The 21,810-nt window shown below is 36.9% G+C and overlaps 2 protein-coding genes across 4 annotated transcripts; one reads left to right on the plus strand and one right to left on the minus strand.

Annotated features, from left to right (window-relative positions):
• Positions 1–18: 18 nt before the first annotated feature.
• On the plus strand, positions 19–11,154 carry btf3 (basic transcription factor 3). 3 transcript variants are annotated; one of them, XM_051688239.1, is made up of 6 exons: positions 19–39; positions 4,743–4,811; positions 4,931–5,044; positions 5,159–5,360; positions 8,925–8,981; positions 9,955–11,154. In XM_051688239.1, exons 1-6 carry the CDS (start codon positions 37–39, stop codon positions 9,999–10,001), a joined length of 492 nt encoding a protein of 163 aa, XP_051544199.1. In that variant the 5' UTR covers positions 19–36; the 3' UTR covers positions 10,002–11,154. The 3 variants fall into 3 exon arrangements, with proteins under 3 accessions (XP_051544199.1, XP_051544208.1, XP_051544215.1); XM_051688248.1 differs by lacking the exon at positions 19–39 and adding an exon at positions 3,871–3,955; XM_051688255.1 differs by lacking the exon at positions 19–39 and adding an exon at positions 3,895–4,020.
• LOC127435067 (ankyrin repeat family A protein 2-like) lies at positions 10,009–20,079 on the minus strand. The gene is made up of 9 exons (XM_051688226.1): positions 19,964–20,079; positions 17,850–18,212; positions 17,579–17,737; positions 15,562–15,627; positions 15,298–15,395; positions 11,944–12,069; positions 11,583–11,649; positions 11,382–11,462; positions 10,009–11,258 (listed from the first exon to the last, which is right to left on the minus strand). Exons 2-9 carry the CDS (start codon positions 18,097–18,099, stop codon positions 11,203–11,205), a joined length of 903 nt encoding a protein of 300 aa, XP_051544186.1. The 5' UTR covers positions 18,100–18,212; positions 19,964–20,079; the 3' UTR covers positions 10,009–11,202.
• Between the last annotated feature and the right edge of the window lie 1,731 nt (positions 20,080–21,810).

Genomic DNA, 21,810 nt, shown 5'->3' on the forward strand with positions numbered 1-21,810 from the left:
GGATATGTAAGGAGCCTGCGACCTAAGCATGACGAAATGGTAGGACCATCCCCTACTATTGTTTTATTTTGCACAATAAGATTCAACCCGTAATACATGTTTTCAATATTCCTGATGTTTGGCATAGCCTCCTGGACAGAATGGAATTGTGGTTATAATGAATTTTGAAATGCTATCACAAATTCGCATGGGCCCCATGCCTGCCCTCATTGCGCATCGTTTGCGTGCCATGGTAGTGCTCTAGATCATCCTCGAGCCATTGGTAATGGAAAAAAGTCAGCTGTTAACTCGCATCAGTCACGCGGAGCACGAAAGAGCATCGGAGCTTGCGTAAAAGAAGGGCACATGCGCATGTGCCACTGAGAGGCCAAAATTGACATATTTATAATCAGTATTTTCAATTGGTATCTTGTCGAGTAGGCTGATGATCACCCCGTTTATAATATTATTTTTTTTTTTCCATTTATAAAATGTTAACTGAATAGGATATTTGTGAATAACTAAGTAGGATATATATATATATATATTGCTCTGATTCTGCACATTAAGAAAAAAAGTGTACGTCTTTGACCAGTTTGGGCACCACTTTCATAATGACAACGTGCACATAATCCAGAATTAAAACAATAAACATGACAATAATAAAGTTGACAATAATACATTTATGAAAAAGTATTTTAAACCCAGCTTGTTATGCCTAAAACTACACAATCAAATATCGACAATTCAAAATTTACAATAATTAAATGTAAGCAGAAAAAAATCAGATAATTAAAATAAAAATTAAAACTTTAATTAAAATGATAATTTGTATTTATTTATTTATTTATTTGGCGGATAATCCAATGTAAAATAATTTTGGGATGTAAACAGATTATAGCCGCTGTTTGTTTTTCACGTTTGTTGTTAGACTGTGATCTTAAAGCCGAATCTTATTAGTCAACTCTCAAAGGATGAATAGAGAAAATCTATCGGCTGTGAAACCTAATTGCTTTTGTTCAGAAAGCACTTATCATTGCATTAAACAATTAAAAGACTTATTTTTTGGTGACTATTTTCATTAATTCATTTTTTTATTTATTTGAATAAATAACTAGTAAATTAAATACTGTTAGTTATTAATCTCATTATATGACAATATAGCATATAGGCCTAATGTCATATGAAATGTAACTTCACTGCATCTATTATTATTATCATTATTATTCTAATTCTTCTTCTTCCTATACCTCTTCTTCTTCTTCTTATTATTATTATTATTATTATTAATAAAAATCATATTAATAATAATAACAATGATATAAAATTCATGTAATATACATAATTATGATTTATTTAAATATATATAATATATATATATATATTATCCGGGAAAAACACAAACAAACAATACTTAGTCAAGTCGTTATTCTCGCTCTGTCAATTAAAAGAAGAAAAAACAAAAAACATTTGAACTTAGAGAAATTACATTTAAATCTGGAAACTAAAACAACTTGTGGAAGGAGTGGTGAAAACATTCTTGTCCAAAAGACACACAATGTTGACCCATAGAAACTCGTGGACCCGGCATAAATAAAGGATTTTTCAAACTTCTCAAAATAAATTATCTTTTCATTCTTTATTACAGCTTCATGTTGGTTCTGGAGGATTCCGTAGGTATAAGGGCTATTTTTGTGTGATGATAAAAACATCTGGTCCGGTTTGATGTCCGTTTTATGGTAACTCATGTGGTCAGGCTTGTGTATTTAACATATATTTACTTCCAGCAGATTTTATGGACTGAAATAGTGCCATCTCGCGGCAGTTTCATCATTCTTAAGCGACTTTAAACTTTTTATTTGTTCACCCTGGTCATCTAATGATACGCCTCAGTTTTGGTTCCGTAGCATTATCATAAATAAAAATAATAATAAATTAATTAAATAATAGTCTTAATAATAATAATAATAATAATAAAGATCTGATTTAATCTTTTTGCAAGCAAGTCTTTAAATGCAGTTGTGGTTAAATCTTGAAATGCATCTATTTTGGTAACAATATACAATCACTTATAAAGTTATTACAGTATTTATATAATAAATCTTTAATTAACATGACCGATCCGTTGTATTTTTCCAGGGTATTTTTAAAGTATTTTGGATGTCTTTGTCAAGTTATCCTGGCCAACAGTTTATTCGTTTTTCACTGAGAAAAGAAAAGAAAATATTGTTATGTCAGTGACTGAAATTGCACGATGAAAGATAGCACGGCTACAAGATGCTAAATGTAAGATAATAAGGCTATATACAAGTAAGTGGAAAACAAATATTTTCATTCTTGGTTAGAAGTCAAATGTCGGCAATCAATAGGCTACCATAATTATAAGTTGCTTGAATTATTCAGTGAAAACAATATAAAGTTGGAAGCCTATAACATTCTATAAAGGCCTACAATTAAATCTAGCCTGATATACAAATAAACACGAAATTTAGAAGAAGCTACACAAATGAAATATTAAAGATCGGTCAAATAATGTGCTTTTCCGGAAATAAAACTTTAACTTGCCTCTTGCTTAACCCTGAACCAAGACATGAACTTATAATGGAACGAACATATGGTTTATTTAACTATGATTGAAAATAAATTACAGTTTTTTAAAATGAGGCCTATATTAAACAAATACTAATATGGCTACTTTATCAATGTCTGATTGTTGCACAATATTCATAGGGAGGATTCGCACAATTCAGAACGTCACAATGACTGATGTTCCTATTGGCTGTGGCATAACGCCGGCGCCGTGTGCTGTATGTATTGTGTTCTAACCTTTCAAGTGCAAAAGAAATGTGTTATTTTAAAATATTCCTCCGCACTCGGTCACATATTTAGTTACGTTCACAAATTACATTTACATCCACGTGAAAAAGCGTCGCCAATTCTGCCACGTTTCACGAGTCTTTTAGTTTTTTGTGACTTCTTTTTAAATACATTTCTTAAATCCAGAACTTTTCATTTTCCATCATTTCTTTAGTGTATAGGGCTTTGCATGGGCCAAAATAAATAAATAAATAAATAAATAATAATTAATGACTTAAAAATATTAAAAGGCCTGCCAAAAGCTCTTAAAAAATGTTTGATCAACTTTATTATTATTTTTATGATGATTATTTATTTATTTAGACTATTGCTGAGTAAGATATGTAATTGAATTGAGGTTGGTGATGCAGAATCAACCCTCATTCTGTATCTAATTATATGGTCAAAGAGATCACACCTTTGCCCCTGATCGCTAAAATATACGACGTGATTTGTATCTATAGCTGTTGATACGCCTACGTATGGTATCCTTAAATTAAGAGTATAGCCTAATAATAATTGCTATTATTATCAGTCACCACGTTTTGAAGAATTGCACAGATCAAAAGGTGAGACCAAGAGCAATAGGCCTATCGTTTAGTATTTTGCCGGAATTATCTTTTGAAGTGTGTAATAAGTGTTATAGCTATAAATAGCCTACACTGCATAGATTAGTGTGATGTTCCACCATTTAAAATGAACTACTAACAGATGTTATATAAACATGCATATTATTCATATGAGAAACTGAAACTAAATCAACCCGTTTTACCTCACAACATTATTTTCTTTTTTGGATTACACATGTAAGCATCCCACTATAGGGCCTACGACAGGTTTTCATAACCATTAATTGGCTATAATAATGGGGTGTCATTATTTCTTGTTAGTAGGCTATGATGTAATGTATACTCACCTCTAACTTATAACATTACAGCATCGTTGTACAAAACAGATCCTACAATTCTGGCCGAACTCTGTTTTTGACCCAGAGAGCAGAGGGACAGGCAAAGGGATTCAGGTTCCAGCCCACTGCGTCGCATTTCAGTCCCTTCGTCACTTCCGTCCTCCTCTCTCGCTTCCATCTTGCTCTCCGCGTGTGTTTGCTGCTAGCGTGCAGGTCAGTGAGGAGCTCTAAAATATACTCTATTTCCTGCACAACCACTCCTGGTTCCGAGGCTCAAGGTAAATAAGAACCTTGTTTACCGAAAGCGGCTGCTGTTTTATTGGAAAGACCCGTGGAAAGGTGTTGGAATCGTTTCGAGCGAGACTCGGCCCTGCCTTGAGAGACAGGCCTGAGAGCGCACGAGACTCTAACACTTAAGAAACACCACGAGTCTTCAGACGCGACCGATTGACCTAATATTGTTACATTTCATTTTTACACACCTAATGTTAATATCGTTCCTTGATGAAGGACTTTGCGTATTTTCCCCCTAGCTTTTCCGTTTTATCAATTCGGATTTCTCGGTTTATTTGGAGACAAAACCGTCGCATTGTTTTGAGTTTGAAACTTTCAGTCGTTGGGTGAGAGCGTCGACCTGCAACCGTAATGTAGCGGGGATGATTTAATTTAAGTCAAGTGGTCGCTCTTGTTCATCTAGCTTAGCAGGCATGAAAAAGCAGCTCTGATATGTTTGCTAACTGGGCCCTGAGAACTTCTTTATTGACCGCTGCTTTTTATATAAAGCTGTCGTTGATAAACTTGTTCGCTGAAATTGAGCAGAGCCCTCAGTTTAACCTCCATGTTTTGGGTGCGCTACGTGCGTTTAGAAGTTTTCTCGAGGACTATTGAGAAGTTTATCCTCTGTATGTGTCATTCAGACCGCACCCCTTAAAATAATTTTGACTTTTAACTCCATCCAACCCTACACAATATCCTTGACATCATTCTGTGTGTCTTACAGATGAAAGAAACTATAATGAACCAGGAGAAATTAGCCAAGATGCAGGCACAAGTCCGCATCGGTGGAAAGGTAAGGGAGACACTATGCTTAAACTATGGGGAGGCTTAAGTATATTTACTTGACAGTTGTATGCAACTCAACATAAGTTCCTCTCAGGTGTACTGATGGCTTTTTAAATTTTTCGCTAGGGTACCGCCCGCAGAAAGAAAAAGGTGGTCCACAGAACAGCCACTGCAGATGACAAGAAGCTCCAATTTTCACTGAAAAAGCTGGGAGTAAACAACATCTCTGGCATTGAGGAGGTATTGTCTTGTTCGGCTGAATGCAGGTGGACAAATAACTGAAATCTCGTTTGCATGCATTTTCTGGCCTTTCAACTAAAGTTTGCTCCAATGTTTTACGCTGTTGCCTTGCAGGTGAATATGTTCACAAACCAGGGCACAGTGATTCACTTCAACAATCCTAAAGTACAAGCCTCACTGGCAGCTAATACCTTCACCATCACAGGCCACGCAGAGACCAAGCAGCTGACAGAGATGCTGCCCTCTATCCTCAACCAGCTTGGCGCTGACAGCCTGACTAGTCTGCGCAGACTCGCAGAGGCCCTACCCAAACAAGGTGTGTGATTCAGTAAAAGCCAGTGTTTATTGCATAAAGTATGTAGCAAGTGGCATAGTGAAATACCTTGCACCACAAAGTGACAGTTGTGTGTGTCTTGCTAACAGGTGTAAGTAATGTACAGGGGGGGGGGGGTTGTGTCACTGCTGCTGGTCTGTCTGTTCCTAGAGAGTATGTTTTTAAAAAGACTTACAGTTGGTTACTTAGGCCTTGAGAACCTAATGTAAGACTTAAGTAACTTTGATTGACAGCTTGAAACAGGCTGACTCTTTTCTTCCAAACACCTACATTATTGAAAGTGAACTGTTTCTTGTTTGAGCTGTTTATTTTCTCATATGGGCTGCTGAATTTTTGTGTACTTTAATTTAGAAGGAACGATCCATTTCTTGTTTTGTTAGGATTTAGGATTGAAAGTCTGAGCTGATGGATCCATATTTACACAATTAGTCGTCATAATTGCAATTTTTATTTTGTCATCTTTATATGCAGTGGAAATATTGAATTTGTAATCAATTTACATGAAATGCTTTAGAATTACTGGCTAAAATTATAAGCGGGAGTTAGGGCTGATCGATTATGGCAAAAATCATAATCACGATTCAGTATTGAGATCACGATTATTTAACACGATTACTCTTTGACTTTGGAAACATCATGCATTTATTGAATTTTTTTTTTTTTTTAAATTGTCGTTTTAACAGTGGATTTCCTTGAACACTGGGTAGGGGAGGAGGCTATTGTCATATGATAATTATTTTGTTGTTATTTTTTCATGTTCAAATTGGTATGGTAGTGGTGGTGGTATAGTGGGCTAAAGCACATAACTGGTTATCAGTTTTGCCGGTTCGATCCCCACAGCCACCACCATTGTGTCCTTGAGCAAGGCACTTAACTCCAGGTTGCCCTGGGGGTTGCTCCTGTAATAAGGGGGTTGCTCCTATAGTAGGAGTCCTGTAATAAGTTGTTTTGGATAAAAGCGTCTGCCAAATGCATAAATGTAAATGTAGTGAAATTTGATGATTCTCAATACCAACTTCAAAACCGCAACAAATAACACTAACTAATATGTTAATTATAGAAGAATGGTTTCAAGTTCTTAATTATTCAAGACTAGTAAACAAAATAACATTAAAAAAAGCAATGTATAGAAATAGATTAAAAATAATAGAAAAAAAGACAAATTAAGGAAATTCTTTTTTTTAACAGCTTTAAAAGTTTTAACAGCAGTAGGTTATCAAGGATTCAAGTAAACATTCAGAATGAAATGCAACATAAAACTACTACTGCTCTTCACTGTATGATTATAATACATTAATACTTTTTTAAAGCTACTAAAGTTACCCAGTCAAGAGCAGTGACCTTTTTTCTCCGCTGTTTACGTTCACTGTAGACATAACTCATTGTGTTTACATGAATACCTCACAAAGACGAGCATTTTGGCGGAATTTTGAAATGTATTTGACCGTTCAGGTACGCATGAGCATTTTCGGAACACATGCATGTTCATCTCGCACACACAGCCTATGCCACCTGTCAGTCAAACAGGGTGCAGCTTTTACTAGATGGCTAGCAAATTATACAATTACATGCTTTGGATTACTTTCAACAGCAGAATAAGAAACAAACTTTCTAATAAGTGACATAGGCCTAGCCTATCACAAATATAGCTGGTTATTTTTTCGCTATTGACATTTTAATCAGTTGCTTATCCGGTCGGGCAAGTAAAATTCTTTTTCACTTGCCCCTTCAAAAATCCACTTGTCCCGAACAAGCGTTAATGTCGAGCCCTGATTAAATATTGTATTCAACATTCTCTGATAACAATTTCTTCTTCTGCAGTATAGCTCCTAAAGTAAATGTATGTTGTTTTAGATATTATTTTGTTAAACAAGCCAAAAAAAGACTAATCAAAAACTTTTGTTCCAGTGTATAATGGGCTAAGACTACACTCACCTTTATGTTCACTTCGATCTATCTTTAACTCACAAAAAAAAACAAAAAACATTCTCTTCTTAACAGAGCTGCGTATCACCGATTTTCTTCATAAGATACACAAAGTGAACGTGACACATATTATGATTCACTACGTTGCAAGCCATCACGTCATAATCTAGCTGCAGCAAATGCGTGTGAGTGACTAGCGTCCCCGTGCCAGTGTGTGCATCAGACGGGAGAAGATTTAATCTCGTCCCCGGTCACTTCACACAACTGATAGATGCAGTGCTGACCGCACAGAGAAATGCCAGTTTCTTTTTTTCTCCCCTTTTTCTCCCCAATTTGTTTTGACTTTATTGTCTGTTCAGATTTCCTGGACAGAAATTCATCTTTGACACTGCATAAAAAATGCATCTTATCAGACAATACTGTACATCCACTTACATACCACATAATAAAAAAACATACATAAAACTAGTGAATACAATACAATATATATACATATATATACACACGCACATATATACTCACATATGCATACACACACACCTACCCATATAAATATATAGTACCTCAGTTAAGAATTTGGTTTAAAACAGTCACCGCCAATGGAACAAATTATCTGTAATATATGTTCTTTTTAGCCAGCGGTATACGCAGCCTGCGCCCCGAATGGAGGGGATGGGTCTGGTCTGAATATACTGCAATTGCCTTTTTTTCCATAAAGTATGAAAACAGCTCTTGCAATGTACTATGTTTCTGGCCTGTGATCTTATTTGCTTCATTAATTACTCATATTTATTTTTCTGTCTCATTGTTAAATTGCCATACCACGAAACAATGTTATATGTTAAAATACTTTCAATCGTCGATCTGTAAACAATGGTTAGAACCCTCCTATCAATACTAAAATTTCTTAATTTCCCGAGTAGACCTAAACGCTGTCTTGTTTTCTTATATGATCCACATTTTCAATTTGGCATGCCCAATTCCCAATGCGTTCTAGGTCCTCGTGGTGGCGTAGTGACTCGCCTCAGTCCAGGTGGCGAAGGACAAATATCAATTGTCTCTGAGTCTGAGACCGTCAATCCGCGCATCTTATCACGTGGCTTGTTGAGTGCGTTACCACAGAGATCTAGCACATGTGGAGGCTTCATGCACATCTCGCCACATGCCCCACCGAGAGCGAGAACCACATTATAGCGACCACGAAGAGGTTAACCCAACGTGACTCTACCCACCCTAGCAACCGGGCCAATTGGTTGCTTAGGAAGCCTGACTGGAGTCACTCAGCACGCCCTGGATTTGAACTTGCGACTTCAGGTGTGGTAGTCAGCGTCTTTAATTGCTGTGCTACCCAGGCCTCCTGAGAAATGCCAGTTTCTGAGTTTTTCATAACCTGCTTCCTTATTATTTGAACTTTAATAAAGGATGCTTTAAAGATATAACGCCAGGGTGTTTCATTGTGAAACTGAATGCGGCACAATCGTTTTATCTCGATTATCTTATTTTCATAATCTTTGGAAGCCAAAATTGTAATTGAAAATAAAATTCGATTAATCGCCCAGTGCTAGTGTGAGTACATAATTTTAAGCCGTGTTGACAGTAAATCTTCACCCATTGTTTCAGCTGGTGATGGAGATGCACCCGTAGCTGGTGGAGAGGAAGATGATGATGAAGTTCCAGGTCAGTATGCTTATTCGCTTGCATGTATCTTTTTTAATAGCTTGTTGTGTATTATGTATTTTACATGCCGTCTTGGTTGTAGAGCTCCACAACGATTACCATATGGGTTTATGTCTATGTGGTAATGTAAGCAAAGCACGCCTGCTTACATTTGCACAGTGACTCAGTTTGCAGTGTGGTAATGGCCAAAAAAAGGAAGGTTTATGCAGGTCGTTTTGGCTCTTGCAGTGCCATCATGGACTAGTTTAAAATCTTCTACTGTTTATGAGTACTGAAAGCTTGGTTTGCTTTTCTTTTTGAAGGGGGGGGAGCGCAACACATAAGGTTGCTATTACAGTTCCCCACTTCTCCCTGGGCAAACTCTAGTAAGTAACTCAAGTCTCGCAAAAGTGAAGTATGATTACATCTCCGACACTACAAAATGAGCTTGGCCACATGATGACAAAGGGTTAACAGCTTGCCCCACTGTGGCCATAACTAAGATTCAACCTTTTCTGTCCCCTCTGAAAACAATCAAACTCCAGCCTTCTGTTAGTGATTTCCACTCTTGACGCCCTGGAGCAGAATAGTTGATGTCCCATTTATCAGATTTCATCTCATAAAAGGAAACCTGCTTTTGATCCTCTGTGGTTCCATTTTTACAGCTGTGGACTTTTCAGTCTCCCAGTGCTCATTTATGTTCACTGTGGAAATCACACACACAGAGTGATTTCAGCAGAGAAACAGAGAGAGAAGCATAGAAATTACCTTACCCCATATCATGTTTCTATAAACACTCGCAGGTTGTTTCACAAAGATGAGATTTAGTTCCTGTCACTCTCGCACTGATTAGATGGTCAGCCTTTCCATAGATTTTCCTAAACCGTGGCGTTCCCACGTTTTCAGCCTTCATAGACCCTTTGAATTGTCATTGTCTATATGATGTTGACCTGATGATATTGTTTCATTGAATGCTCGTTTCCTCTCTTTGCAGATCTTGTTGAGAATTTCGATGAGGCTTCAAAGAACGAGGCAAATTAACTTGATGGGAAGGAAAGGCGGCTGAAATCTCCGGTCTTGGCGGAAACATATGGGACTTTTTTTTTTTTCTTTCTCTTTTATAAATATATCGCATCCCCTGAATCTTGTGCACTGCTGTGACCCTTTTGTGTCCAGGCTGAGAGAGTGAGATTGTTTGTACCACACAGCTTCATGCACAGTGTGTTTGTTTGCTTGTGTGGTCCAAGAGGCATCTTTGCCTCCACCTTCCCTGTTAATAAGGCTCACTTGTTTGCAGCCAATATCTGGAAATAAACATTTGTTATTGACGAAAAGCTTATTAAACACTTTTTTTGGGGTCTTTTTTTTTATTGGTGCTCGGTTCACACCATGCTTTTAACTTGAAACAGATCATCTTCGCCTACATTTAAGACTATTTTTAATTGTCTGGCAGGTCAGAAATGGTACATGGAAAAATTTTAGAAATACATTTCTTAGAAATGCAAAGAATTACTAGCTATAAAGTGTGTTGTTAGACAGGCTAACTTTGAAGGCAGCAATGACTTGTGGTTGTATGTTTCTGTCCTTCTGAAAATGTCCTTAAGCTGTCTAATTATTAATGACATAAACACTACCTTCAGTTTAAATACACTTAATAATGTTTATTTGCAGTGTTGTAGCACCAAATTACAATTTAAAAGAGGGCAATCCAGAAAAGAAAAAAAAAATCTATCACAAGTGTCATCTTGACAACTGTTGAATTAGTACTTGGATGATGCAAGTTATATGACTACTAACCATCTTTTGACCATGTTCAGTCATTTTTCCACCTTATTCATTCTAAAGTGCCCAAAACTAGACAGTTTTATGAGCCATTCATTATTCCACTCTAGTTTAATGTGAAACAGCTTCATTTTGCAATAAGTATCTATGTAATGATACTAGGTAAAATTCTTTGTGGCATAAACCCAAAACACACGTCACTGACGAATCAAAACTCTACATATGTCAGCAGATTCGCAACACTCAAATTCAGATGTCAGCACTTTTGCATTTGTTAATCTGTGCCTTTGCATCCTTGTAATGAACACATTTTTCAGGGTTGGTGAATTTGTGAATTTCATGAACATGCAAAACAAAATGTCCACATCGAACTTTCACTGATATTAAATACTCAATGAATGTTCTTTCCAAATCTCCTTGTATTCCTTCTCTTCCTCTCACTGTTACTTCATATCCATGGTCATTCTTTGATACCTTGTAGAAGCTTGAGCAGATGAGCCTCCAAGACCTGTTGGACTGGAAAACAATCGTTTATTGGTAAACAGCTTTACAAAACGGTCTGTACTATGTACTCAAGGCATAGCTTTAGAAAGGATTAAAGGCACTATTTTATGTTGATGGTAAACATGTTATAGCTACCGTTTCTATGGCCCATCGCCACAGCCATGTCCATAGCATTGAAACCAGAATCAGATTCCATGGTAGGGTCAGCGCCACTCTCTGTTGAGTGATCAGAAACTAAATTTATTACACTACAGTGAACCAAATTTGAGGACTTGCAAAGAAAAGTACTGGAATGCAATATAATAAAACTAAATTATTTCAAAGTAAGTATTTTACCTAAGAGGATTTCTGCACAACGAATATGATTGCCATGCACTGCATAGAGTAGTGGAGCTCCACCGTTCTGGAAACAGATAAGCAGGCACTGCCTTATACAGCACTCAAATCAACCTTTTGACAGTATATGTAAAAGTTACCACATGACAGTACAACAAAATCTGCAAACTCATTTGAATTGATCTGGCCAGTGATCAATAACCCCCCAAAAAAAGACAAAAACAGAATCTTCATACAAAATTTAAAATTTATTTTTTTTAACCAGCATAAAATATCACTAGAATAACAGACACGTGATTGGCAGTAACACATCTCAAATTTAAATAGGCTGTTAGACAAATCAGAAATGTCAATCACTTACCCAGTCATATTCATTGACGTCAACTCCGCAGTCGATAAGCATTCTAACAATATCTGTGTACCCTTTACTGCAGGCCAGTGACAATGCACTCTCCCTCCCCTTGGCCAAAAGATGAGGATCTGCACCCTGAAATTAAGGGAGTGTGAGTATCTGGAGATTTGTCAGTAAAATTGTACTTTTGTGCCAGGTACATAATTTTTTAGGTATTATGTAGTTGCATTATATGTATACAGTTGCAATCGAAATTATTCAACCCCCCCAAGACAGTAAGGATTTACAAAGGTAAGCTTTTCTGATGACCCAGAATTGTTAAACTTTACATCTATATCAGTTGAGTGACACATTAAAAGTCATAGTATGAATATATAACCTAATATTTCTAAAAAGCAGGATTTTTTAAAAAATACAGCCATGTCATAATTATTCAACCCCTATTGCATGTAGCTGTTTCTTAAATATGTAAGGCTACACAAGTAATGGTTTTAAAACAAAATTAAGTCATCAATCTGCAATGGCACTTATTTAAGTTTTAAATGTAAGTTTAGCGTTGTAAAAACGCATTTCTATGCAAAAAAATGCAATTAAAAATAAGCTGTCTCAAAAGTTAATAGAGGAGATTATTTCATTACACAAGAAAGGTCATGGCTAAAAGTACATTTCCAAGGCACTTCAATTTCCAGTAGACAAAGTTGGCAGCACCATTCATACATTTTTTTAAATATGGTACAACAGCAACCTTACTGAGGTGTGGAAGAAAGCAAAAAAAAAAAAAAAAAAGGGAAATGTCTTGAATATTCAAGAAGTAATTAGGAAAGACCTGTGGAGTCCTGGAAGAAGGTTGACGTATGACACTAAACTGAAAATGAGTTTTAGACCCATGGGACAGCAGTACGTCTGGAGTAAGATGACAAGGTGATGACAAGAACGACACCATCCCCACAGTCAAGCATAGAGGAGGGTCAGTCCTGTTATGGGGGTGTTTTGTGGCTGCAGGAAACTGCTATCCTGACTATGTGACAGACACCATGGATTCTTTCAGGTATCAGGCCATTTTGGCATGAAAAATGTGATGCCTTCAGTGTGTAAATTGAAGCTCGGTGATCACTGGACTTTCCAGCAAGACAATAACACCAAAGATACATCCAAGCTGTCCAAAATCTGGTTCAGGGATAGGTCATGGAATGTCCTTAAATGGCCCTTTCAGTCCATCATTAAAATCCCATTGCAAACCTTTGTTGGGATTTCAAGGAAGCAGTGGCAGCACAGAAACCAAAGAATGTCAACGAGCTGGAAGCTTTTGCTCATGAGAAATGTGTAAAAATACTAATAGAGAGGTGTCCTAAGCCTGAGAACACTTAACCTGAAACATTTATTTGCTGTTATTAAGGATAAAGGATGCTCCACAAATGATTGACTTTGGGGGTTGAATATTTTTGACATGACATTTGTGGAGAGAATTAGTTATTTTTTATTTTAAAATGTGGGTAAACTGAACTCTCTGTTCTCAAAATCACTCAAATGTGTATTAAAAACTTACTTTGACTGTTTATTGAGGTTTTAGTTGATGTGTTTTAATTCACATCACCAGAATGTATTGCTGGTCATGGGGGTTGAATAATTTCGATTGCAACTGTAACTGGTTAAGTCAGTGTTCCCTACAGAATGCTTTTTTTTGTTTGTTTTTTTGTCATAACCGCTATGCAATATTAAAGTTTGTGTTTTAATATTTTGTTTATTCAATGTAAACTAGTCTAAACATCCTTTAATATATATATAAAAAAAAAAAGATATTCAGATGTGTCTATTTTACAACATGTTGTCTTAAGAATAACCAGTGAGTAATTTTAAATAAGTTTCATGAAACTTAAGTACACAAAACAGTGTTTGCTTCATTTCGAGTCAGACAAGACTGAAGGTAAAGACTTGCAGTATTAGTTCAGAATCTGCTCTGATTCAGTTTATTTAGTGAATACTTTTTACACAGTTCACGCTGAATGTTTTGAGTGCAGCAAAGACAAAGCAATAGAAAGACATTATTACATGATACACTTTTTATCTCATCACATTTAATTCAGCCTGAAAGCTCATGGCTGGGTAAAATATTTAATTTGCTGTGGTGCTGTAGATTTTCAGTAGCGGCGAAGTGCAGCCGCAGAATACCAGTCCAGGAAACACTGGGTTAAGGTCTCAGAGCCAGACTTTAGACTGCTGCATGAAGTGTGGTCCACTTTGTAGGTTAATCTGGCCAAAAAACACCTACTGAGACAGGAAATGACAATCTGATCGACAGGTAAAGCGACTTACCGCTTTTTGTTTTTACAGATTAAGTTATTGTTTTTAAAGTGCACCTATTATGATTTTTAAACTTGCCTAATTTTGTTTTAAAGGTCTCATACAAGAGATTTACATGCATCCAAGGTCAAAAAACACTTTAATTTGCTCATAATTTAAATTGCAGCATTACCTTTTTTTCCCAGTGTCAAAAACGACTCGTTCAATGATCCGTTCTAAAGGATTCATTCTAAACTCCTCCTTTCAGAGACCCTACTCTGCTCTGATTGGCCAGATGTCCTAGTCTGTTGTGATTGGTCTACCATTTACAGCACTTGTCGTAAAGGAAACGCCCAGTACCATATCCGAGTTTCAGCTCTGTCTGAAAAAACGTCTGTTTTACCTTACCAATTTGAGCCCGAGTCCGATAGTGATACATCGGAAGATCAACCCGAACCACCATCGCAAGCATGATGAGAACAGGATGTTTCTCAGTGGTAAGTTTATATGTAGTTTGACAATAACGTGAGTTAGCCGGTTAGCAGAGGCTAACAGCGTGCACTGGCTGTACATGTAAACAGACCAGAGGCGGGTTTTTTGTTACCAAATTATGTAGGTTAGTACAGGAAGTAAGTCTGGAATTACTAACGACTCGTTTCAGTTGTTCAGAATCGGTTCTTTCTATCGGGTGTCAATAACTCCGTATTTCGTGCACTTTGATTTTTGAAACTTTGCAGACTTTTTTACATTCACAAACAGCTATATAACATTACATGAAAGGTAATATTTGAAAAACCATAATAGGTGCTCTTTAAGTTTGTCTTGTTTAATCTGATCTTAATTGTACAACACTTTGGTCGATGTTGTTGTTGTTAAAGTGCTTTATAAATAAACTTGACTTTGCCTTGTCACTGACTTTTAGGGCTGGGGAAATAAAAACATTATGATACAACAATAATAGACTGGCAAGCATTAAAGTAGTAACTTATTCGAATAATGCTGCAGCAATCTCCGTGAAGGGTTGCACAGACAACACTGAAGAATTGATGTTGTGAATGTGTACGTATATGTAGTTGTACTCACACTCTGTAAAAGAAACTCCACCACGGCAATCTGGCCATGAGCTGCTGCCCACATTAATGGGGTGAATCCCTCTTCATCCTGCAGGTTTATCACTGTTTCTAATTGAAAGTGAAACAGGAAGATATCGATCTTTCAATCATATACCACAACTGCTCCCCATTTAGCATAATTTTAGACATGATAGACCTAAGAGTTAAGAGTTGTGTTAGCTGTGAACAGAAACTTCTGTTGTGCTTTCAAACCAAATTTACATAAACAACTAACCTTGTTCTATTCGACTTGCTAAGAACACCATCTCTCCTTGTGCTGCCAACTGGTGTATAGACAGTGCTAAAAAAATAAAATAAGGGTGAGGATGACATCATATTCTTAGCATCTCCGTCTGTAATTTTATTTTTTATATATATTTGTAGTTGTTGTTTACCCTTGAGCTATTCATGGTTACTCTTTGAAAGAGTGGGTTTTAATGTGTCCCTTTTGCAAAATCCTGAATTCCAACAAATGTTAAAGGCTTAAATCAATGTCTATATGGAGACCAACTGGTCCTCAGTATCCTCTGTGGGCGTGGCTTGGGAGGCATTTAAGGCAGTTCTTAGAGGCTGGATCATACAGTATGCCGCATTCCCTAAAAAAATCCAAAGCACAAGAACTCGTAGAATTGGAAGGGAATATTAAAAGCGCCGAGGCAGAGCTGAAGTGCCGAATGCCATCTAATGGTCTCAGAGAATTGACCTGACTGAAATAAAGATATAATACTATTTTGTCATAAAGGTGGAGTTTTGGCTATTTGAGTCGGGGGACAAGGCAGGAACACTTCTGGCTAGATATATAAAACAGAGAGAGTCTTTTTCTACCATTCCCTCAGTGAAATCTGCTGGGGGTGAAATATTTACCTCAGCCATTGATATTAATAATGCTTTTAAAGAATTCTATCTTGATCTCTATAGTTCCAAGTCTTCGTCTACTGATTAGGATATTAGAAACTTTGTGGAACCATTAGAACTTCCTAAACTGACGGCTGAGCAAAAAAAATTCTCTTGATTCTGAGATAACCTTGGAGGAGTTTGGCATGGGAAACTAAGGCCTTGCCTACAGGGAAGGCTCCGGGGCCAGATGGCTTTGCAGCTGAGTTTTATTATTATGCATTCATTCTCAGGCATTTGGCTCATTGGTCGCTCCCACCTGAGAGAGCCCCTCCCTGGTTTTGTATTGAACAGGAAGTTCTTGCCCCTATTTCGCCATTACAAAGCCTTTCTATCAAACTAACCGGGGAAGTTTAATTACACCCCGTTATCTCGCATTTGCACTCAGTATGGACAAAAGTGTCCAGAGTGTTTAATTCGGACATTTATTTAAATGTAGCTTCGAGCATATGGCTGAACCCAAGATTATGTATCAATAAGTCCCCTTTCTGCTGGACAGAGTGGATTGTGAGGGAGGTTAATACACTCGGTGACCTATATGAGAGTGGAGTGTTGAGATCCTTTGAAAATATGGTTCAACATTTTGGGATTCCCAGGTCTCAGTTCTTTATGTATTTACAGCTGTGCCACCTGCTCTGTTCTATTTTTGGGAGTAGCATACACCCCCCTAAAGCGGCAGATACTCTGGGAGTGATTACTGCTTTTGGAAAAGGTCATGAGGCATCAGTGTATTACTCCCTGCTAATTCTTAGTCTGGGGGACGGAGTTCCAGCTTCCCTCAAGAGATTATGGGAGAAAGATTTAAACTTGGTATTGGAGGAGGGAGTGTGGGCTAGGATTCTAAAAAATGTCAAGTCCGTATCTAGAGATGCAAAGGGGCGCCTTATGCAATTTAAGATTTTACATCGATTCTATTGGACCCCTCTAGATTGTATAGGCTTGGTCTTAAAGACACACCCACCTGCTGGCAATGGCAATCAGAAGATGGGGACACAACCCATGTTTTTTCGTGGTGTGTTAAGATCCAAGAATTTTGGTTGAGGGTTCTGAGTTTTATGTGTGCCGTAATGGGCACTCAAATTTCATTTTGCCCCAGACTCTGTATTTTAGCCGATGGGGCAGTCATTAATATAGGGGATAAGTACATAAAGAATTGGGTCCTGGCCAGTGTTATGATAGGCAGACAGGTTATATAATTTTATATAATTTGATTCCACATTTTCTGTTATGTTTATTTAAGTTGTTGTATGGAATAAAAATTGTTAATAAAAAAAGAGTGGGCTGACAAATATCTGAGGATTTTTTTGGAGAATGTGGATGACAGTATTACTGAGAAAAAGAAATATGAGGATACTTACAGTGAACAAGCAACGGTGTGGATGAGACCTCATTGCCACGGTGTTTGTTGGTGAGCGTGGTGGACTGTTTTATCGGAGAGAAATGTTTGGTGGTCGATGGTGTGTACACATGCCTGACCTGAATACCAGGTGAGGGAGATGTCTGGATATTGCACTCCGCTGTTGACAGAGAAAAGACAGAAACAAGACATAAACCTTTCTAACAACCTACAGTAAACTCACAGAGAAAGATAAGACGACAATTAATTTTTGCTTCATTCATTTGCTTTACCTTTAAATAACACTGAGGCTACCTCCAAATCAGAGTTCACCTGGTCCTGGATGTTTTTACTGTCTTCTTCATTTAATGACTTCACAAACCGTGAGCACACATTCATGTCAAAGCGATTGGGTAAAATAAACTTTATTCCCATGGTGTTCTGTGAATTGTCCTCCACTGAGCCCATGCTGACTGGTGGCTCTACCTTGATGTCTGTCACCTCTGGCAAGGGGCACAAGCCTTCCATATCCTCTGATGCCATCTGTTGCTCAGAATCGGTAATTTGACACAGAAGCTATGAATAACTGTTGAGCTTGTTCCACAAACTGAGTCAACCCCTTTTGATTAGCTCCCATGCAGAATAAAGCGTTGTCCCTGGGATATTTAGAAAGAGATTTATATTAGTGGAAAATGTGAAAGATCTGATTCAACAAATTGTAACTCATCTAAAAAAATGCAGCTCAGATGCCTACTTTCTAGGCCTGCAACAGTGGTGTGTCAAACATAATGTGAGCAATTGCATATAAAAGCTTTGTGTTGGATAATTCTGTGCCCCAGTATGAACCTGTAACCATAGCTGCAATACTATCCAAGGTCAAAAATTAACCAGGGCTCTGTGCAAAAATGAAATAAGCTCTAAAAACACTAAGAAAACACTATAATCGGTAGACAGTAGAGAGCTGTAAATAATCTAACGTAGGGACTGGTCAACTAAATTATTTTTTCAGCAGTGTTTTATTGTATTATATCTTGTGCATTATTTTTAGCTATTGTTGTATTTAACATTGATTAGTGTGTTTAAACTTACAGATAACATAAATAATTATTCAGATTGGGAAATTATTTTATTTAAATGATTAAAATTAAGTAGAAAGTAGAAAATGCCCCAGAAAAACCATTTCAGGGGGCAAATATTCCCCTTTAAGAATGTTATTTTCTGAAACTATGCAGTATTGATGATTATTATTAAAATAGTATTATAACAGTTATTTCATGACAATTACGTTGTTAATAACCCAACTCAAGTTGGAATCCCATAACACGTTCTGCAGAATGAGATTGTTCATACAGATATGCAGGTATTTGCTGATTTTTAAACTAAAACACACATTCAGAGTAAATCACAGCATTTAAAGCAACTGTTAACTCGAATGCACCTTAATCTCCAACAAACCTAGCACACTTTCAAAACAAATTAAACCCTGCACGTCTGAAACAGCCGTTAATCTTCGAGAACATTTCATCATCTCACATGGTCGGCAAATGAACGTGTAATGTCAATCTGAGCAACACAAGAACTCCCTTCAAGAACTATACACTTCCAGAGTGAGGAAAAGGGCTGGTAAAATCACTCTGGACCCCACTCACCCAGCTCACTACCTTTTTGAACTGTTGCCTTCTGGCCAATGCTCCAGAGCACTGAACACCAGAACCATCAGGCACTGGAACAGTTTTTCCCTCAGGCTATCCATCTCATGAACAGTTAAAACTGCCCCATTGAGCAATAACTATGTACAATACGCAGCTTAGTCAATGATGTTATTTAACATATCCTATCTCTTCTGCATTAAATTCCCTTGCACTGTATATAACAGATTTGTATTTGTACATACTATATATATATTTTTGTCTTATTGTGTATTTCTATATATACTTCTATTCCTATTAGCTTTTTATTTTTATATTCTATTTATTATTATTTATGTCTTGTTGTTGTATTGTTTGTGCACTGGAAGCTTCTGTCACCAAGAAAAATTCCTTGTATGTGGAAGCATACTTGGCAATAAAGCTCATTCTGATTCTGATAGAGGCTGCAGTACTGACCAAAACAAGGCTAGCCAACCCCAGCACCGTTATAGCATACACTCGCTGTTAATCGATAAAATAGGATGTGAAACTGTTAGTATACAAACATCCCTAACATTCTGTATGTTTATTTCTTCAGAGCAGAGAGGGGGTTGGTTCATTTGTAGCATACTGTAGCTTGTTTTCTAATGCAGGATTAACAGTCCGAAGCTACTAGCTTATTTTTTTAGCATTCGTATACGCTTCTGTATATCTAATGTAACATTATTCAATAAATGTAGACGTCGTTTGCATTTTATAATGTAATCATAAATACCTACCGTGTTTTGATAATATCTTGTTTTGAAAAGATGGTTGTTCCAGTTGTGGTTGTAAATAAAGTTTATTCAAATGCTCACGTGCCAGAGAGGGTGGAGTCAAGCGTGGTATTTACATGAGAGGGTGGAGTCAAGCGTGTTCATTTACATGTGGAGAATTATCCCCAGGCCAGAATATCTAATTTATTGAATTATTTACTCACCCTTTATGTTTGTCCATAAGCTTTTACTTGGTACTTAGACCCTAAAGTTCGCTTACAAAAATGTGTTATGGTGATATTTTCCACCAGAAATAATATAGTTGTTATAGTTGTGAAATGTATGTATTTTTAATGTGATGTATGTATTGTTTTAGTGAGCCTTTTCGTCAAAGAAATGTTCTATCCCTGTGGGATAGACAATAAAGGTTTTTTTTTAATTAAATTGAATTGCAACAGTTACCATTACTACAGTCAAAGATGTCAAACTGTGGTAACTGGTGACAGCCAACACATTCATAAAAAGAGATATTAGATAAACATCATGACAGAAAGATTGTGAAAGCTTATTAGACTGTTTGAAGGAGATCTCATATTAATTTATTTAGCTTCTTACACAGGGCCGGATTATGACTAGCAAGAGCTAATTTAGTATTCAATTTAACGCTCTATATCAGGAGTCTGGTTTAAAAGTAAAATAAAATATTCGGGAAAGAGATTCTAAAAGCTTATTTTAATGTTGGCCGCAAAGTGGACCCGTTTACTTGTTTTATTCTTAGAACATTATCAACCTGTTTACACACTCATGGGTCATGATGTGAGTCTTGTCAATGTTTGGCACCCCATTCAGCACACCACTGAATAAAACAGGCTGCATGACACTGATAAATGAACATTCACATACAGGTGTGAGGGACTTCAACATTTTACAAACAACACAGAGAATAAATATATTCCTCGCTCACTTGGTGTCCCCTCCTTGCACTACTGAGCACTAAGTTGTCGTTTGTTTGTTTTTTGAACTTGAGAGAAAGTGCGTGCACTCGCATGTATGGTTGCCAGATTGCATAAATTAAGTATGACATAAGGCGAAATATTTCCAGTTTGTGCAAGGATAAATCTCTGATTGGTGTGTTGCATATATTATCTGGCAACCCTGAGCATATTAAAAGCTTGTGGATGCGCTATAGGTCCAAAAGCCAGACAAATGAAAGATCTAATTAAAAACGTTCCTTAAAAATCGGGCAGTAGTTTGTCCTGGTCTGCAATTGAGGGTGCAGGTTTGTTAAGCACCCCCGTAGAACCGGGACTGAGAAACAGGTTTGCTGAACAGCCCCTGTTCTTAAAGAACAGTACCATTTTAACGTTTGTTATACATAATGTAAACTCAAAGTAAATACTTGTAAATGCTACAAATTATGCATACAAAAAACAAGAATGTAACAAAATGTGTACTAAATGTGTAAACATGCATATATTTAAAGGGGCAATAATACATTATGACATATTTTAACTTCATCAAACACTTTAAATATAAAGAATTTAACAAATACACTCCTACAGCATGTACATGGGTTCGGTGAAACTTGGTAAAGAGTTCTAACCCATCTGAATGATGGGGTGTGTTCCATTCAGAAATGATCATCCCTTTTTCCCTATTACTTTTAAAGACTTTACCCTCCATTGTGAGAGCTTCGAAGGGCTGAAAGGTGTGGGGCACACAAATTGTGGTCATTTGGTTATTTTATTGTAAATTCTGTTTGCAATGACCCTACAGCTTGGCTACCGTTATTATCCCATCGAAAAGTCCTGTGAAGGCATCATGTAAGCCCTTAGACTTACCCCTTAGAGTAGATGTTAACAGAATTTTTA

The sequence above is a fragment of the Myxocyprinus asiaticus genome, chromosome 4, assembly GCF_019703515.2.
Source record: "Myxocyprinus asiaticus isolate MX2 ecotype Aquarium Trade chromosome 4, UBuf_Myxa_2, whole genome shotgun sequence".
NCBI lineage: Eukaryota > Metazoa > Chordata > Actinopteri > Cypriniformes > Catostomidae > Myxocyprinus > Myxocyprinus asiaticus.

Bases quoted from the DNA above. Each gene is read 5' to 3' on its own strand.
- btf3 (XM_051688239.1), top strand. The intron at 4,812-4,930 runs GTAAGGGAGACA...ATTTTTCGCTAG, and splicing joins AAGTCCGCATCGGTGGAAAG to GGTACCGCCCGCAGAAAGAA. The intron at 5,361-8,924 runs GTGTGTGATTCA...CCATTGTTTCAG, and splicing joins AGAGGCCCTACCCAAACAAG to CTGGTGATGGAGATGCACCC.
- LOC127435067 (XM_051688226.1), bottom strand. From the start codon at position 18,099: ATGGCATCAGAGGATATGGAAGGCTTGTGCCCCTTGCCAGAGGTGACA. The intron at 15,396-15,561 runs GTTAGTTGTTTA...ACTTTCAATTAG, and splicing joins AGCAAGTCGAATAGAACAAG to AAACAGTGATAAACCTGCAG. The intron at 11,650-11,943 runs GTAAGTGATTGA...ATCTGTTTCCAG, and splicing joins ACGTCAATGAATATGACTGG to AACGGTGGAGCTCCACTACT.